Source organism: Elephas maximus, chromosome 10, assembly GCF_024166365.1.
Source record: "Elephas maximus indicus isolate mEleMax1 chromosome 10, mEleMax1 primary haplotype, whole genome shotgun sequence".
NCBI lineage: Eukaryota > Metazoa > Chordata > Mammalia > Proboscidea > Elephantidae > Elephas > Elephas maximus.
In genome coordinates this window covers 102,448,777-102,467,463 of record NC_064828.1, presented here as the reverse complement: position 1 = coordinate 102,467,463, position 18,687 = coordinate 102,448,777, and the positions used below count along the sequence as shown (strand labels likewise).

At 40.7% G+C, this 18,687-nt stretch overlaps 1 protein-coding gene across 1 annotated transcript in view; it reads right to left on the bottom strand.

Annotated features, from left to right (window-relative positions):
• The window catches only part of TTC8 (tetratricopeptide repeat domain 8), a 47,225-nt gene extending 29,673 nt beyond the window's left edge, over nucleotides 1–17,552 (bottom strand). Inside the window, exon 1 of the mRNA XM_049898924.1 lies at nucleotides 17,346–17,552. Coding sequence (XP_049754881.1) covers nucleotides 17,346–17,459 — 114 coding nt within the window. The 5' untranslated portion in view covers nucleotides 17,460–17,552. The remainder of the gene's footprint in view (nucleotides 1–17,345) is intronic.
• Nucleotides 17,553–18,687: the final 1,135 nt, after the last annotated feature.

Below are 18,687 nucleotides of genomic sequence, written 5' to 3'. Positions count from 1 at the left end.
AAGTCCTTCAGGAAGCCTCCCTGGTCTGACCCCTCAACTCTGAAACTACTTCCCTATTGTCTTTCTCAAGGAGCATTCTCTTTATTCCTCTATTACTATGCACTTGCTGTATCTGACAAACACCATAAATATGTGGGTATATGTTAGCTCCTCCCCTTCCCCAGGATGCAAGCCTTTTTACCTTGTTCACTTTGGAACTTTCCGCAACACCTATGGTTTTCGTACATAATAGGTATTCAAAAAAAGTTGCTTGACTTGAACTAAGATCTATTTCTCCCAGTTCCCAATACCTAATCAACACAACATTCATTTCTTGGTGATTTAGTCAGTAGAGAATCGTGAAAGAATGGGGGAAAAAACCCAAAAACAATGGAAAACATAATTAAGGAGGTTGACCTAGAATATTTGCTTTGGCTTGAAAAATCAGATGTAAAAACATGCACAATAAAATTTCTCGTTAACCTTATGAAACTCTTTATCAGAAAGTTTATCTTTTTGCATCACTACAGAATAGAAGCAGTAGATAAAAGAGCTTGATGTCCCATGTAGGGTTCCGGGAGAAGGCAACTCCTGAAGCAGCAGTATAGAAGAAGTAGCAGCATGGGATTCTGGGCGGGGGCCAGGGCTCAGCATGCAGGGATATGGCTGTGCAGTAAATTGAAGGCAAAAGGACAGAGAGGAACAGAGGAGAGCTACAGGAGGTCCAGAAAGTCCTGACAGAAAGAACCTGAGATTCATTCTCTCAGTCAGTCTGTATGTACTGAGCACCTCCTGATTACACAGCATCAGGCTCAGTTCTGATGAGGAAAGGAGAGAAGATCAAAACGTGGATCCTAATTTCCCTGAATACATTGCCTATTGGATCCAATGAGAAGGCAAAGCAGTGTGTGATTAGATGACAAGTGTGAGGTACAGAAAAGAAGTTTTAAAGCAATTAAAAAGGAGATACCCATTTATGGGCTACAGTAATCAGAATGCACGCATAAAAATTTTAAAAAGAAACAAAAAGAACAACACTTTGGGCTTCATGCTTTCATTTTAATGGGAATGAAGAAGGCTGCTGTCACAATGTATTTAAGTCCCTAATGTGACATTATATTTGGTTAGATGACTGGTTTTATTGGCCTGCATTTTTGGTTGATGTTTATTAGATTCTGATCAGGTAACTTACATCAAATATTTCAGATACCATGTGTGAATTTAACACAAGTGAATGAGTAGAATATAATCAATTCCAAATGGGATTACAATGAACTGTAGGAGTCACCAAAGTATAGAAACAGTCTGAGGTTTTCACTCATAGAAGATCAGGAAAGATGCTAGATCTACACGATCAGGAAAGATGCTAGATCTACACATACAGCTATTCCCAGGGGTCAGAGAAGCCGTCACTTACTTGGACTAATGGCTTCATCTAATGTCAAAGATGGAAACAAGCCATCTGGATTTATTTTAAAACCCCACAGTTCATACTCCCTTGCAAGTATCTGATGGCTTTCCTTTTTCAAAACAGCACTCTTTGCTCAGCACCCTCTAGTGGGCAGGAAGAATGACTGTAGCATTTTCTGTTCAAACAGTAAAGCAGGAAGTGGGCCCGCTTGGTTCGTTCCATGTTATCAGGGCACACCTACTGCATGCCAGGTCCCAGGAATGTGAAGATGAAGCCACAATCGTAGTTCTAGATCTAAAGAATGTCATCGTGATATAAAAATCATAGTGAGCTATGGGAAGGCAGAGAAAAGGCACCTAGCTGCCTGGGGGCAGAAGGAGGGGTAAAAGAGAAGCTCTGGCCCAGTGGCCAAGACAGAGGAGCATGTGCCAGGCTAAGGGGACAACAGGACAAAGACAGGCTAGCTGGAGGGCTCATGAGTGTTTGGTAACTCCAAATAGCTGAGTATGGTTGAAGAGTCAGGTCTAGCTGAGGGAGTAATAGGAGAAAAGGCTGGAGAAAAGGTTGGGGCCAGATGGTAGATCTTGTAGGCCATAGTGAGGTTGTTGTTGTCATTGTTAGGTGCCATCAAGTCGATTTTGACTCACAGCAACTCCATGTGCAACAGAGCAAAGCACTGCTCAGTCATGCCCTATCCTCATAATCATTGCGGTTTGAGCCCATTGTTGCATCCACTGTGTCAATCCATCTTGTCAAGGGTCTTCCACTTTTTCATTAACCCTGTACTTTGCCAAGCATGATGTCCTTTTCCAGGGGCTGGGCCCCCCTGATAACATGTCCCAAGTACATGAGACTAAGTCTCCCCATTCTCACTTCTAAGGAGCACTCTGGCTGTACTTCTTCCAAGACAGATTTGTTACTTATTCTGGAAGTCTATGGTATATTCAATATTCTTTGCCAATACCATAATTCAAATGAATCAATTCTTCTTCAGTCTTCCTTATTTATTGTCCAGCTTTTGCAAGCATGTTGTTGTTAGGGGCTGTCGATTCCGAGTCATAGCGACCCTATGTACTGTAGAACGAAACACTGCCTGGTCTTGTGCTGTGCTCACAATTATTGTTATGCTTAAGCCCACTGTTGCAGCCACTGTGTCAATCCATCTCATTGAGGGTCTTCCTCTTCTTCGCTGACCCTGTACTTTACCAAGTGTGATGTCCTTCTCCAGGGACTGATCCCTCCTGATAACATATCCAAAGTATGTAAGACGTAGTCTCACCATCCTTGCTTCTAAGGAGCATCCTGGTTGTACTTCTTCTGAGACAGATTTGTTCATTCTCTTGGCAGCCCATGGTATACTCAATATTCTTCGCCAACACTACAATTCAAAGGTGTCAATTCTTCGGTGTATGCATATGAGATGATTAAAAATACCATGGCTTGGGTCAGGCACACCTTAGTCCTCAAGGTGACATCTTTACTTTTTAACACTTTAAAGAGGTCTTTTGCAGATTTACTCAATGTAATATGTTATTTGATTTCTTGACTGCTTCTTCAGTGGGCGTTGATTATGGATACAAGTAACATAAATCCTTGACAACTTCAATTTTTCTCCATTTATCATGAGGTTGCTTATTGGTCCAGTTGTGAGGATTTTTGTTTTATGTTGAGGTATAGTTCATACTGAAGGCTTTGATTTTCATCAGTAAATGCTTCAAGTCCTCTTCACTTTCAACAAAGTTGTGTCACCTGCATATTCAGGTTGTTCATGAATCTTCCTCCAGTCCTGATGCCCATTCTTCTTCATGGGTAGGTAGGTACATGGGTTTTTTCCATCCTGACAGTGAGGAGCTATTGAAGATTCAGAACTACCATTTTTGGAGTCCTAGTTAAATCAAGTTTTAAAAGCTAAGTTTTTATAATTACAGTATCGTTTATATAGGCAATTATTAATTATCCAGGTACATAGTTTAGTTTTTACTATTTTCATGTCTTTAGTGTTACTTCCCATCACTCATCTGTGAGTTTGTCAGTTTGCACTGGGCATATCTGCTGAAAAAGACCTCTTTAAAGTATTAAAAAGCAAAGATGTCACTTTGAGGACTAAGGTGCAACTGACTCAAGCTATGGTATTTTCAATCACCTCATATGCATGAGAAAGCTGGACAATAAATAAGGAAGACAGAAGAAGAACCGATGCATTTGAATTACAGTGTTGGCGGAGAATATTGAATATACTATGGACTGCCAGAAGAAAGAACAAATCTGTCTTGGAAGAAGTACAGCCAGAAGTGACGACGGCGAGACTTTGTCTCTCATACTTTGGACATGTTATCAGGGCAGTCCAGTTCCTGGAAAAAGACATCATGTTTGGTAAAGTAGAGAGTCAGCGAAAAAGAGGAAGACCCTTGATGAGATGGATTCACACAGTGGCTGCAACAATGGCCTCAAACGTAGCAATGGTTGTGAGGATGACGCAAGACTGGGCAGTCTCTATGAGTCAGGACTGACTTGACGACACCTAACAACAACGGTGTTGCTTCTTGACGTTCATCCTCCTACTAACTTCTGAAATATAAGGAGGTACAAAATTTCTACATTAGCCTCTGCAAAACACAGGAAAATAAACTCTATATTCCTTCCCCACCAAATGAATAAAGGCTTTTTAAAAAATTTAAATAGGAGCCACTAGGAGCTTTTTAAAAAATTTCATCCCATAAGGATTCAATTTTTCAAAAAAGTAAATAGATCTATATTTGTTTCAATGTCTATCGATATTCCATTAATCTCAAAATTCTATTCTTAAGAAATAGAAACAATGGTTTGAAAATTTTTGATTCTTAAAGATCTATAATAAAGTCTACTTACACCATTTTTCAATTTTCAATTTACCAGTGTTTGGGAAAGATAATTTTCCTGGCTTTTCTTCTGTCCTGACAAAAAAAACGACCTTGAAAATCACCTATCGCTGCTTGATTACACATCAGATTGTATTCAAAGAACTGCTCCTGGCAATGTGAAGAACTCTTGAGATTTTAATGAAAACAGCAGATGGGGCTTTGGCTTTAACGTAATACAGAATTGTATTTTGGAAACAAGCCAAGTATGTTTTACAGTCCTAAAATCCTCTATTTAAAAAAAAAAAAAAGTTTAAAACTAATTGGGGATTAAAATATACAACCCAGCATACACAATAAACCCAAACTGCCTTTCAATCTGAATCAAAATATAAGTTGGTTTTATCAGATACCTCTAACTTGTTAATAAATGGCTAGGGTCAGGCAGTTAAAAAAAAAAAGTTCTTTATGTAAATACATTTGAATATATATTGGAAGTATTTACACTGTGAAATTGGTAAAAAAAAAAAAAAAAGATTATGTCTAGTAACCTTTTCTAAAAAACATAGATGAGTAACCATCACATCAGTTATTTTCACTCCTTAATCTGTGAAATAAATCCCTTCTCATTCAGGTACTGAGTCTATGTTACTCTTAAGGCAAATACCTGCCAGCCAGCATCAGGATACTGACTTACTTCCCTATCTTCTGTGAGGCTAATCGAATTCAGTTATGAAAATAAACATATGAAAAGGTAAAAACTCTGCTACTCTACTGAGGAAAACATGTTCTGTTGCTCTTCATACAGAATGCAAGGCCAGTAATTCAAGGCACTGCCTTTGAGTTGATTCTGACTCATAGCAACCCTACAGGACAGGGTAGAACTGCCCCCATGGAGTTTCCAAGGCTCTAAATCTTTACAGAAGCAGATTGCCACATCTTTCTCCCTCAGAGAGGCTGGTGGTTTTGCACCACCGACCTTTTGGTTAGCAGCTAAGAGCTTTAACCACAAGCCACCAAGGCTCCTTTAAGGTATATAGGAAACAATTCTGCCAAATTATTATTAGAATAAGACTACCGGAAACTGTCTGATCTGATTTAGACATCCAAGAATCGCTAACATCTGACGCTCTGCCTTACTCTTTGAAAACAGAAATGCAGGCACAAAATATTGAAGTGTTATCGTAAAGCCTCATTTCTTTCAAAGTTGTAAAAATGTGCAAAAATTAAAAAAATCCAAAAGCATTAAAAAAAAAATAAATAAAAAACCTGTTGCCATCAAGTCATATAGACCCCACAGGACAGGGCAGAACTGCCTCATAGGGTTTCCACGCAGCAGGTGGTGGATTCGAACTGCCAACCTTTTGGTTAGCAGCTGAGCTCTTAACCACTGCGCTCCCAGGGCTCCAAAACATAATAGTGAGTTCAAAAGAATCCAGTTAGTCTTGTTCTCTTTTTATTCTTTTAGATTCAGAGCCCAGTGATCTAAAGTAATCCAGGTGTAAAATAATTAAGTCTATAGCAACTGACAATGAAGGTAATACTAAATACAGGTTCCTCATGAAGCCCCTGTGCTAGTTTTAAACTTTTAAAGGCCATTTACAGTTTTTAAACCATACCTACAATGCAAATTATTGATGTTTTAATTTATGCTAATTTAATTGTAATCAAAATCTTCCGAAATTATTGAAAACAAAAGTCACATTACTTCCTGTATTTACAAATTAAATCCTTCTTGAATGACATGTACACATAGTATGCAAAAACTGTTTGCCCACCTATGAGTTTATAAATCGTGATTATGAACTTTCAAAGGTAAACGTCATCCTTTCAAGGAACACAGTGCCACATTTTAACCCATTTATGTGTCTGTTTAATACTACACCGTAAGAGGACTTTATACATTGCTTTCTTCTAACAGATTCGATGATCGCTCATCCGAGCCCCATATGAAGAGTTCAAATCGTTTATTTATATAAAAAAATACTTAAAATTCTATCCGACTTGGCAGGGCAAACACCTGGCAATATTTAAGCTCTCTGATTTACAGCTGTCTATATCCCTTCTCTGTATTCCCAGACTTGATGGAAACCCTCCTGGGCTCCTCTCTCCCAGCACTCCCTCCCAACTCATTCCCTAACTCATCCAGTTAGCAGGTCTCTCTGGCTGCCTGCCATCCGTACCAAAACGGACTTGGTGGACACTGCTGACTGGCCAGAGTCCCTTCCTTCCTTACTCCAGCAGACGCCTCCCTCTTTGAGCTGCCAGGTCAGTTAAAATCAAGGCCTTTCAAGCAGAGTCCGACTACTGTTTACTCAGGACAGACTGTCCTACCCACAGCATTCTTTTCAGGCACTTGTGGCTCTGCTGACCACTCGGCTCCCTTTCTAACTAAGCCCATGGTTCCCCTTCCCTCCTTCTTGATTCTTCTCATTCTCTGGTCAGTCATGGTCATTTCTATTTAAGCTCCAAGTCTTAATAAGGAGAGTACATTAGTTCTGCATGGCCACTCATATACGCAAAAACCAAAAAAACAAAGAAGTTGTAGTTGTCATAGAGACCCTATAGGACCGAGCAGAACTGCCCCACAGGGTTTCCAAGGAGTGGTTGGTGGATTTGAACTGCTGACCTTTTGGTTAGCAGCTAAGCTCGTAACCACTACACCACCAGGGTTCCCATATATATAAATGTACTAAAAAATATGATAGTTTACTTAAGATAAAGAATGTGTGGTATGTACATGTAAAAATACTGAAATGACTAATGTTTTGTTATATATATACTTACCATAATAAAAAGAAATGAATTGTAGGTATGGCCAATTTTATAACACCACAAGTACACAGCAAATTTTCTAATCTATAGCGACAACTAAGCAATAGTAACTAAAGTATTCTCTAAGCTAAAGGTTGCAGCTAAACCTTTACCTGAGACACTGGCAATTCTGGATCTGGTTCCTGGGAAGCATTAAGAAGGTAGTAAACATTTGTAACAAATACAGGTTCTAAAATAAAAAGTTTCTTAATGGCTAACCAAGTATTTGTAGGTAGATTCAAAGTGACTCAATAAAAAAAACTCAAATATTAAATCTTTCTCCACAAATGTTCCTCATAGTTATATAAAACTAATATACACCCAGAGAGCTACATTTTCTATAAGGAAAAAATTCTAATTAATTTAACTTCATTCAGAGCACAAAAAGAAGGTATCTTAATTACTTGTTTACTGAAGACATAGTATCTGAGAAATTAATTTTACAACTATACCAAAGAGACATTTCCTTATATTCACACCTAAGTTTTTTAAGTTCATGGGGGTTAAAACATTCAGCCTTTAACCACTTAGGGAAGAGGAGGGAAATTCATATGCTATAAACCTTCTTTCCACAGAAACATAACGAGATTAGGGGCTAAAGGTAAATTAATTCTAACTATAATGTGCTTTGAGAAGTTTTTATAAAAAGACTATATGAGTCAGAATTGACTCGATGGCAACGGGTTTGGCTTTTTGGTTTTAATATACATTAGTGCCAGGTGCTGAAACACTGGATTTTTTTCTTTAATCTCTAGCAATGTTTTATTGGGGAAATTACTAAGAAACAGAAAAAAAATGGGGGGGGTGGTGGAATTCCCTGCTTTCCACAGCTCTAAAATCCAAAATGATACTCCAAGTATTTTTTTTAAGAATACATTATCTGCGCAAGCAATGTACACACCATCTGGTCGCCATGCAAGAGTATGACACATGCTAGGCACATGAGAGGAAAAGGCTAAGCAAGGCTAGAACGTGAGAGCCCTAGAGGGTGGGATTTAGAGACGATTTAGCAATCAGCTTAACCGAGCACAAACCAACAGCTAGAGAACACAGAGCAGTTACAAGTTTTCAGCTCCAGAAGTACAGATTTCCTAGAGCCTAAGATTCATACCTAGAGAAAACACTGATACAGGGAGTGAAATGACAGCTGAAAGAAGTAACCCTTTCCCTCTGTTTGCCCTACCCATACCTTTACATCATAGCACCTTCTATTCTTTGTTCTGTTTATTTTGTATACACATCTGCATGGTCCATTATCTCATTTGAGTTTCATCAAAACCATCTGAGGTAGGCCGATAAATATTTACCCCTTTTACAGATAGGGAAACAAATCGGGAGGTGTTAAGCAATTTATCCACAGTCACACAGACAGCTGAGAGAAGCCAGAAGCTTTTTCTTGACAGTGCATCTTAGAGACAAAAACAAAAGTGTTGGAAATGAGATAGAGCTGAAGAGTAAAGTTTAAGAGAGATACAAGGTAAATTCTACATAGAAAAAAGTTTATCCAAGGTAACCGTAGACAATTCTAAAAAAAAAAAACAAAACAATGATACTCAAGTATTTTTTCAAGAATACATTATCTGCGCAAGCAATGTACACACCATCTGGTCACCACGCAAGAGTAAGCAATTTATTTAGTATGACACATGCTAGGCACATGAGAGGAAAAGGCTAGGCAAGGCTAGAACGTGAAAGACAGGAGCCACCAATACTAAGTAAAGCTGGATGTTTGTTGTGCTGAGGGCTGAAGATTCCACCAGTGGCCCAAACTGAAACAGCCAGCTGGGCCTCAGAGGACCCTGTTCACTGACGAGGGCCCTCGAGCTCTGATGTGTTCTTCTACCTCTCAGGGACACATGTACAATCTGCCACACAGATGAAGAGCATGTAGGGAAATGAGAAGGTCAGAGAGGAGAACAACAGAACTAGAGAATGAGAGCAAATGGGGGCCGGAGGGAGCCCTGGTGGTGCAGTGGTTAAGTGCTCCGGCTGCTAACTCAAAGGTCAGTAGCTCAAATCCACTGGCCACTCGCTGGAAACTCCATGAGTCAGAATCAACTCGACAGCAACAGTTTTTTTTTTTTTTCCAGGAATGGGAAGAATAGAGAGATAGGTGAGAGGATAGATGGATGGGTAGGTGAGTGAGTGGGTGGGTAGAAGACGGAGAGGCAAGGCCTGAACAGGTGTGAGGCAGAGAATACATGAATTCCACAACAATCACTGAGCTCCTGCCATCCCTGGTATCCCATTAGGCGTGAGAACACAAAGACGAGTAAGACATAGTGCCTCTCTTAGAGGAACTTGCATTCTATGAGTAGACAGATAAATAAGCACATTGCAATACAAAAAAAAACTGCAATACAGTTATGTTAAATTCTATACTCAAGTTATACACAAAATATAAATGATGGGAGGAGGGAAAAAAAGCCAAAGTTATGTTAGAATAGAGATTGGAAAGGAATCAGAGAAAAGGGTAAGAGATTATTCTAGAAATTATCATGTGCCTATGATTTATGAACAATATTCAACATCATTTCATCATCAATTTCACTGGACACTTTCCTCCCAAATGCTATCCAGGTAGCCAACAACCCTTTCAGAAAAAGATAAATGATAGATCTCTATATGTAAATATCTCTATATTTTTTATATAGCATTAACATTTTTGATCATTTACCATGTGTTAAATAACCTAACTCTCACAGCATCCCTTTGAGATAGGTATACTATTGTCCCCATTTTACAGATGAAGAATATTTGAGGTCAAGGTATAGAGCCAGTATTTGAACCTAGATACTCTGGGTCAAGAGCATGCACTTTGTTTAGTATGTGAGATCATAGGAATGATGGCAAGTAGACTCCTATAGGGTGTGGAGCAACCAGAGTCATCAGGGGCAGAACTATGAAGGAAGAGTCAGGATGTTTTAATTTGCAGATATGACAAAACTAAAAAAAAAAAAAAAAAATCACTGAGGTCTTTATTTTTGGGTCTCTATCAATTTTTTTTTTAATTATAGTTTTGTGATGTAAATTAACCCATCCACTTGATCAAGCAAATTATTTCAGTGGGTGTAACACAGTTGAGTAAAATGTACCAGCCTGGAGCAAAAAAAACCTGAACCTGATCTTAAAGAAGTCACTTACTAGCTGTGTGACCTTGAACAAGTCATACAATCTTCATTACCTGGTCCTTGTCTAAAAACTGGAGCAATAATGCCTACTACATAGGCCAGTCTTAGGGACTAATAATTAAACCTTTCATTTTTAAGAATATTTAATAATTTTCAAAATTCTTTCACATACACTGTATGTATATAGCACCTTTACAAGGAGTTATCAATCACAAAGAGTTTCTCATAAAAACATTTACATAATGAACAGAAGAGCACCAAACTCTATTACAGTCATCCCTCAGCATCCGAGGGGGAATGGTTCCAGGACCCCCACAGATACCAAAATGTGAGGATGCTAAAGTCCCTTGTATAAAATGGCATACTTGCATGTAATCTACATACATCCTGCTGTATACTTTAAATCTCTAGATTACTTAATAATACCTAATACAATGCAAATGCTACGGAAACAGGTGTTAATGCTTAATGATTTCTCAGTCTTTGCAAGCACTTTATCACAAACCAGAGGCTGTTTTTTGCTTTTTGGAACTTTTTCTTTTTCCCAAATATTTTTGAACGGTGGTTGGTTGAATCCATGGATCCAGAGCCCAAGGATACAGAGGGCCACTGTACTTCCCTTTTCAGAACCCAGAACTAAGTCCCAGTTATGGCACATCATATTAAAACTTCCCTTTGAATGTCCTTCAACGTGGTTGAGTTAGAGGGCATGAAAAGTAGACTGAGACTGGCTGGAACCACAAATACTCATTAGCATCAACTTCAATTCACATCAGTTGCTTCCTTCCTTCCTCCCTAGGGTACAGCTTCCTCTTAGACTGTTACTATTACTTCAGAGAATTAGATCTCCAGACAACTCTGAATGTGGCTTCCTAATTGCCACCAATACTTACTCTGGCTAATAAGTCTACCCAGCTCCACTTCTAAACTAGTAGTTTTAAAGAATTTAATAATACACAGGAGGGGAAAAAAAGGTAAGAGAATAAAGAAGTGGATGGATTCCAAAGGGCAGGGAGATCTGGTGATCAAGCAGCCAAGTGGGAATGTAACTGGTATAACTCAGCAAGAATACAAGTTCATAAAATGAACTGCCCTGCAGTGTATAAAAAAAAAACCAGGCTGCAGTGTATAGGATTACAGAATTAAATCTGGCTAAGTCTCTGTGGCCTCAAAGAGGAAATAGATAATCACGTAAGAAAGTGTTTCTGGCTTGGATCACCCCATCATTGTCTCAACCAACTACTAACGTACATAGCTCACTTAGGAAGCCCTGGTTCCACACCTTTCATCTAAGCCAGTGGCTTTCAGACTTTGCTTTCAAATAACAATAATAACCCCCTTCTCTCCGTGAAAGGAGCCCTGGTGGTGTAGTGGTTAAGAGCTCCACTGCTAACCAAAGGTCAGCAGTTCAAATCCACCATCTGTTCCTTAGAAACCCTATGGGGCAGTTCTACACTGTCCTATAGTGTTGCTATGAGTCGGAACCGACTCCACAATACCTAAGAACAACCTCTCTGTAACACCTCTCATTATAAGCAGAGATGGGGAAGGGAGGAGACTATGGATTAGAAAAAGCTCTTACCCCCATACTGATACACAGCTAAGGCTCCCAACCCCAGAATCACTGATTCCAATACTCTGAAAATCTATCAGGCATCTTCCTCACTGATGAAAGCATGTTGCCTCTGAAAAACCCTGGTGTCTGAAAAATCTGCATGGTTTATATACTGCTTAATTATAACAGAGCTGGAAAATCAGGGCTGGTTTTAAGGCCATGGATCTGACATATGGGACACAAAGAACAGTAACCAGATTAAGCCACTAATCAGGATGACTGACATGAGCTGTAGAAGCAAGCATTCCCTCTAGGTCATACTGCTGTGTGGTGGATCGTTTTACATTTCCCCCTTTTATACCTTACAACTCTAACCGCTTTCAACACCTTCCTATGAATTAGTTGTTCTCACTGTGTTTTACCAAAAAGGGAAGTATGATAAATTAATCAGTTATTCTTTTTTTTTTTTAATTGTGCTTTAGGTGAAACTTTACAGCTCAAGTTAGTTTCTCATACGAAAATTTATAAACGTATTGTTATGTGGCCTTAGTTGCCATCCCTATAATATGACAGCCCAGTCCCCCGTCCCACCCCAGATTTCTTGTGTCCATTCAACCAGCTCCTATCCCTTTCTGCCTTCTCATCTTGCCTCTGGACAGGAGCTGCCCATTTAGTCTCACATATCCATTTGAACTAAGAAGCACACTTCACGAGTTATCATTTTATGTCTTATAGTCCAGTCTGATCTTTTTCTGAAGAGTTGGCTTCGGGAATGTTTTTAGTTCTGGGTTAAAAGAGAGTCTGGGGTCCATGTCTTCTAGGGTTCCTCCAATCTCAGTCTAACCAGTAAGTCTGGTCTTTTTCCATGAATTTGAGTTCTACACCCCATTTTTCTCCTGCTCCGTCTTCTTATTTTATTCTTAACAGTTCAGAACCTTAATACCCTTCATGCTTATAGACCCTGCCCTCTGTCCCTCACCATTGTGTCTTGGAAAAGCAGTACAGAATCTATATTCCCCAAGGATCCTTCCCCATTACCAAGTACCATGCTATTTTATTCAATCTACCCTTCAGTCCTTTGTGTCCAAACACAAATGTATTACTCTGCAGAAACATACTATTCTATTTTTCATGGTCCATCAGATCCCTCTTGCCACCCTAACTACGTTCCACTCACTCCAGATTACAAAATGTTTGTTGGCAAGAATCGAAAGTAAATAAAATCCAGATGTCCCAACAGAAAGCACAAGGCACTAATTAAATATTTCTGATGCTACTATATGAAAAGTACATCCCTTTAAGGGGAATTGCATGTAGATGAAACAGTCACAGAGGTGGGCTTCATCCAAACAGGCTGATATCCCAACAAGGCTGAAATATTATCTCCATGAAGCTCCCTGAACCAGCCTTGTAAAAAAGATTAATAAATAAAAAATCACTTGCAAGGGCTTCTCCTCATCAGGCAGAAAAACAGGCAAAACCAAAAGTGAAAAAATAACATTATTCAATACAAAAGCTCTCTGTAAAATTAAAAGCAAAAATGGATCCATTCGGCACTCTGAAGAAATGTTGTAAGTTCCACATTCCTCCAGGTGTTCAGGCATTTCATCAAAGTCATTCAGGCACAGTAAATCAGTCTGGAGGCACAGGAAAAGTGCTCTACTTTAAAAAGCAGAAGCCTCAGCAAAAGCCCATGCAGATAAGAGCAGGCAGAGGTAAACCAGCTAACTGGGCGCTGAGGACCATCCGCTTCTGCTCTGATGTGTCAGCTCTGTGACCTCAGAGGCTGTGAGCTACTCCACCATTCAACGCCCCCACTGAAACAAGGAAAGCACCGTAAAAAATAACAATGACGACAATGACTGTTACAAACACTCTCCTGGAGGAATCCAGAGATTTTAGAATTAATTTTTTAAATTAAAAAAAAAAAAAAAAACTGACCGTCAAAACAAGAAATGAATTAAGAGTGCTTGTAATCAATTACATTTATCTGAAGAGGTAAATATACACCTTAAAAAAAAAAAATTTCTGTCAAGTTTATTCCTGCTCAAAGCAACGCTATAAGACAGAGTAGAAATGCCCCATAAGGCTTCCAAGGAGGGCCTGGTGGATTTGACCTACCAACCTTTTGGTTAGCAGCCAAGCCCTTACCCACTGCGCCACCAGGGTCGCAAATATACACCTTAAAAAAAAAAAAAGTTGCCATGGAGTCGATTCTGACTCATAGCGACCCTGTAGGACAGAGCAGAACTACCCCATAGGCTTTCCAAGGAGCGCATGGTGGATTCGAACTGCCGACCCTTTGGTTAGCAGCCTTAACTACTACAGCCACCAGGGTTTCCAAATATATCTTAGAACCTACTAAAACCCGTTGCCTTCCAGTGAATTCCAACTCCTAGTGGCCCCACATCACAGAGTAGAACTGCCCCATAGGGCTTCCTAGGGTGTAATCTTTACAGAAGCAGATTGCCACATCTTTCTCCCAAGGAATGCCTGGTGGGTTCCAACCTCTGACTTTTCAGTTAGCAGCCAGAGCTCAACTGTTGCACCACCTGGGCTACTTTCTACCAAAAATACCTTGTAACAAGTCTCAATCTTCCAATAGGGCCAGGAGAGCCTAATGGGAACTGAACAAGAGGCCAAAAAAAAAAAAAAATCCAAGTTCCTACACTTTGGGAGATTTTAAATGAAGTACTTAATTTGTTTAGTTTGGTTTTCCTAGGGAAAAGGAAAGGAGTCAGGAAGACCTCCTCCACAGCCCCTCCTTAACTATTAAAAAACACTGCTGCTTGCCTATGTTTCCCAAAGTGGCAACATCGCGCTAAGATGATAACAAGAGAGACACTTGTCCTCATGTCTCCCCAAAGAGGAATCAGTTTCAAACTACTGACTTAATCAAAATTAGGCAGGTTTCTTTCCTTCAGGCCTTCTCAAAGTCTTTCATCCAAGAACACGGATACAGGTCAAAATTCTTTAACACTTAGCAGAAGCCTCTAAAAAGATGCAACAGATAGGGAAGCATACTGGGAAAAGGTTAGAAATACACCATTTTGAGAATGTAGTCTGATAAGAGCGAAAGAGGCAACATATTATATAAAAAGGGAATGGCTTATTAGCTATGTAACTTTGAATAGGAGTCCCTCAGTGGGGGCAAATGGTTAAGCGCTAGACTACCAACAGAAAGGTTGGCAGTTCAAGCCTACCCCGAGGCCCCTCAGAAGAAGGGCCTGGCAATCTACTTCTGAAAGATCACAGCCATGAAAACAATATGGGCCGCAGTTCTACTCTGAAACACATGGGGGTCACACACGGGTTGCTATGAGTCAGGGTACACTTTCCCAAAACTGGTTTAAACTTTGGACAACTTAATTTCACCTTGTGCCTCAATGTGCTCAATCTGTAAAATGGAGGAAACAGTAGTACCGACTTCCTGAGACTGTTAAGAATTAAAAAACAAACCACCAAGACAGACACATTAAATGCTCAATAAATGTTAACTACTATAGGGTCGCTACGAGTCGGAATCGACTCAACCGCACTGAGTTTCATTTTTTTACTATCTTTGTTACCTCTTTTGCAAGTTATTCTAAGCTTTAGACATACATGTCATTTACAGAACTTAGGCTTGACACCCAGTAAACTCTCAATAAAAAGTCACTGAATTCAGCACATATAAAGTGTCCATCACATTGCCCAGAACCAACTAAATCTCAATTCATATGTGCAGAACCGAAGGTCACTGTGAACTCAGGACTAAAACCAAAAAAACTAAACCCACCGCTGTCGAGTCATAGCGACCCCACTGGGTTTCCAAGGCTGTAAATCTTTACGGAAGCACAGCTTTCTCCTGAGGAGCCGCTGGCGGTTTTCAACCACTGATCTTTTGGTTAGCAGTCGATTGTTTCAACCACTGCATCACCAGGGACTCAAGGCTATAGGGTCTTAAGTCATCAACAAAAACTCTGCTGCTCTGCCTGTAGAGTTTTTCTCTAGGCTGTAACATCTCACTCAGGATGACAATGAGGGAGATACTCGCCCCCGTCCCTTCTCCAAAAAAGGAATCAGTCCTCAGGTAAGTTTCAGTACTGTTGGATTGATCAAAACAAGGTAACTTTCTTTCCTTTAGAACGTCTCAGAATCTTTAGAATGCATCCTGAATCTCTAAGGAGAAAAAATACATTTCCCAAATGCATTTATTAAGGAAACTTTCTTCCACCGAGCAGCACTTGGTGGAACACAGAATGGAAACTACCCTAACTCAAGGGAAAACTGGAAACAGCATGTAAAGTTCTTGCAAACAATTGAGCCCAGAAAAGTGTCTGGTATATCATAGGTTCTTAACACGCTTTTGTACAAATGTAACCAATGTGTGCAAAGGAGTCAATATTTCATCACAGTTTTTGATCATGCAATTTCTTTTTTATTTCATTATATTTATTTATTTAACAGCATTGTGCAGAACTACTGTGGCAAAGAACACACTTGATAAAATGCTTGTCTACAGAACCAAATTTATCCCAATTCCTGTTAACTAACATGAACAGAACCTGGCCTATTACCATCGAAACGGACTGTTACAGGGGTGATGTACTATCCTAAGAACAAAACGTTCACCTCAACAGGTTATCCTCTATCCATTTGCCGCGAGCTAAGGCGGACCCTGCTAAGTCTTCCCACTCTTGCCTCGGCTTTTTTAACTCCCTTCAATTCCTTTTTTTCCCTAACACGTCCATGGCAACACTATAGAGAATTAGAACTATGTAAGTTCATTCTGCATGTACTAGAAGCAAGGACAAACTTGCCACAACTCAACTCCTATTCTTCTGTTTGCTCTTTTTTGCCTCTATCAGGAGCTACCTGCCCAACCACGTTGTACCTTCTCACACACACAGTACACGACCTTTTCATTCACTATGTACAATATCACCGTAGTTTATTTAAGTTCTCCATTAATCAATTCCATTATTCTGTCTCCAAGGTGAACTTTCTTTCCCATCCCTCCATCCTACATTTATAGCTCCCTTGCCCAGGTAATTTCCTTAATAATAAGTGTATGTTTTCCCCTTAGTTTCATTACTCTAATTCTCCTATTTGCCTCAAATTGCACTCACGGGCCCAGAATCATTCTTGGACAACGTCTGAAGATGAGCTAGGAGGATAACACGTTTGATCCAAAAGGAAAAAAAAAGGCCGTTGTCTATTTTAATAGAGGCGGTGAGTTACATGTCTTTATGTTTAGTAATGCATACCCTGCGAGCTTAGGAGCCCATTCATACACAAGTATGATGGCAGTATCAAAATTCATCAGCAAAGTAAAACTCAGGGCTCTGACTTTGGGACACTTAATGGAAGGGGCTGTTGAAGTTTGAGGAGGGGGCTGTGAGGACACAGTAATCGTGAGCCCCCCGGGGTCGCTGCTGGCAAGGACTCGCAGGCCACGGCTCCGTGGGGTCTCTCTCCAGGCGTTTCTGCGGGCAGTACGGTGAGCCTCGCCCTAGGCCTTCCTCCCTGGACTCCCCACCCGGGATCCGGAGGACTCCCCACCCGGGATCCGGAGGACTCCCTTCGGTCCCCAGCCTCATCTCCGGGATCCACCGGCCTGACGGGTCTGCTGGTACCTGGTCATAGGGAGACTTCTCCAGCATCTGCGTGCACAGATCGGCGCAGAGCTGGAACTTCCTGCGCCTGAAATAGCTCCAGGCCAGGAGCAGCGGCTCCATCTCCGGGCCCATGGCGGCGGCGGAGCAGCCCGCGCAGGCCCCGGGCCAGAGCCAGGCTGGGCAGAGGCGCAGAGCACACAGCGTCCGGCTCTGCCCGGCAACGCGCGGCGGCAGGGGCCTTACCGGGCTGGCACCCGCGTCCTGCCTGAGAGGAGGAAAAAGAAAAACTACCGCGAGCAGGACTCAGCAATGGGGTTTGCCAAAGCTTGAGCGCAGAAAAATGTGTGCATTTAAAGACCACAGGTGTCATTCGTTCCGAAAGAAAGACACCTAAGACAAACAAATAGGCAGTAGCTTAGACACCTCCGAGCGGGGTCCTTCACTCTCCCCGAGGACGCGCGGTTGCGTAGCAGCGGAAGGCGCTGCTGGGCAAGCCCTACCCCGAGAAGTCCTGGAAGTTGAGCTTCCGACGGATGTTGTTTTGTTCCTCTCATTGGCACGTTCTTACCCCTCTCATTTCTTACCCTCCCGACCCCACAAACATTGAACAACTTCTTAAACACCATCCCACCCATCAGGACCCAAAGCCCCAATCCTAAAACTTTCTTGCCTCTTTCTCAATGTCCTCACTGAATCTCAAGGTCTGACTTGAAAGGGTGTTTAGAGATTACTTAGTCCAATACACTCGTTGTACAGATGAGAAACTGAGATAGACTCAGAGAAAAAAAATTACCTAAAGCCACTTGGAATTAGGGAGCTGGGACTGTAATCTGGGTGATTACAGGCTGTTAATACTGTTAATTTGACGATGCATAGGGATTTTGGATTATAAACAGGTGACATTGTTACCAAACGAGAATACATACAAAATAACAAAACTTTTCGAAATACTGTCTGACTACAGGTACATGCTGTGTGTCAAATGCTCACTTTTGCAGTGATTTCTTCAGACACAATGCTGACTTTCCTCTAGATATTTACACAGGTGAATTATTTTTAAGGGTAATAGTTATGAAAAGAGGAGCGTGACCAGGCTAAATCCAGGTAGACTTTATTATGCAAGACTAGAAGATCTTTTTTTCCTTGCTTCCATCCAACCGCAAGTGAGGAGATATTTCAGAACCTTCTGATCAGATCTAAATTTCCTTTGCCTCTGTAGATAAGAAATGACCAGACAATGTTGTTAGGTGTGGTGGAGTCGGTTCTGACTCATAGGCATCCTTTGTACAACAGAACAAGATACTGCACAGTCCTGTACCATCCTCACAATAGTTGCTATGTTCAGACTGTTGTTGTAGCC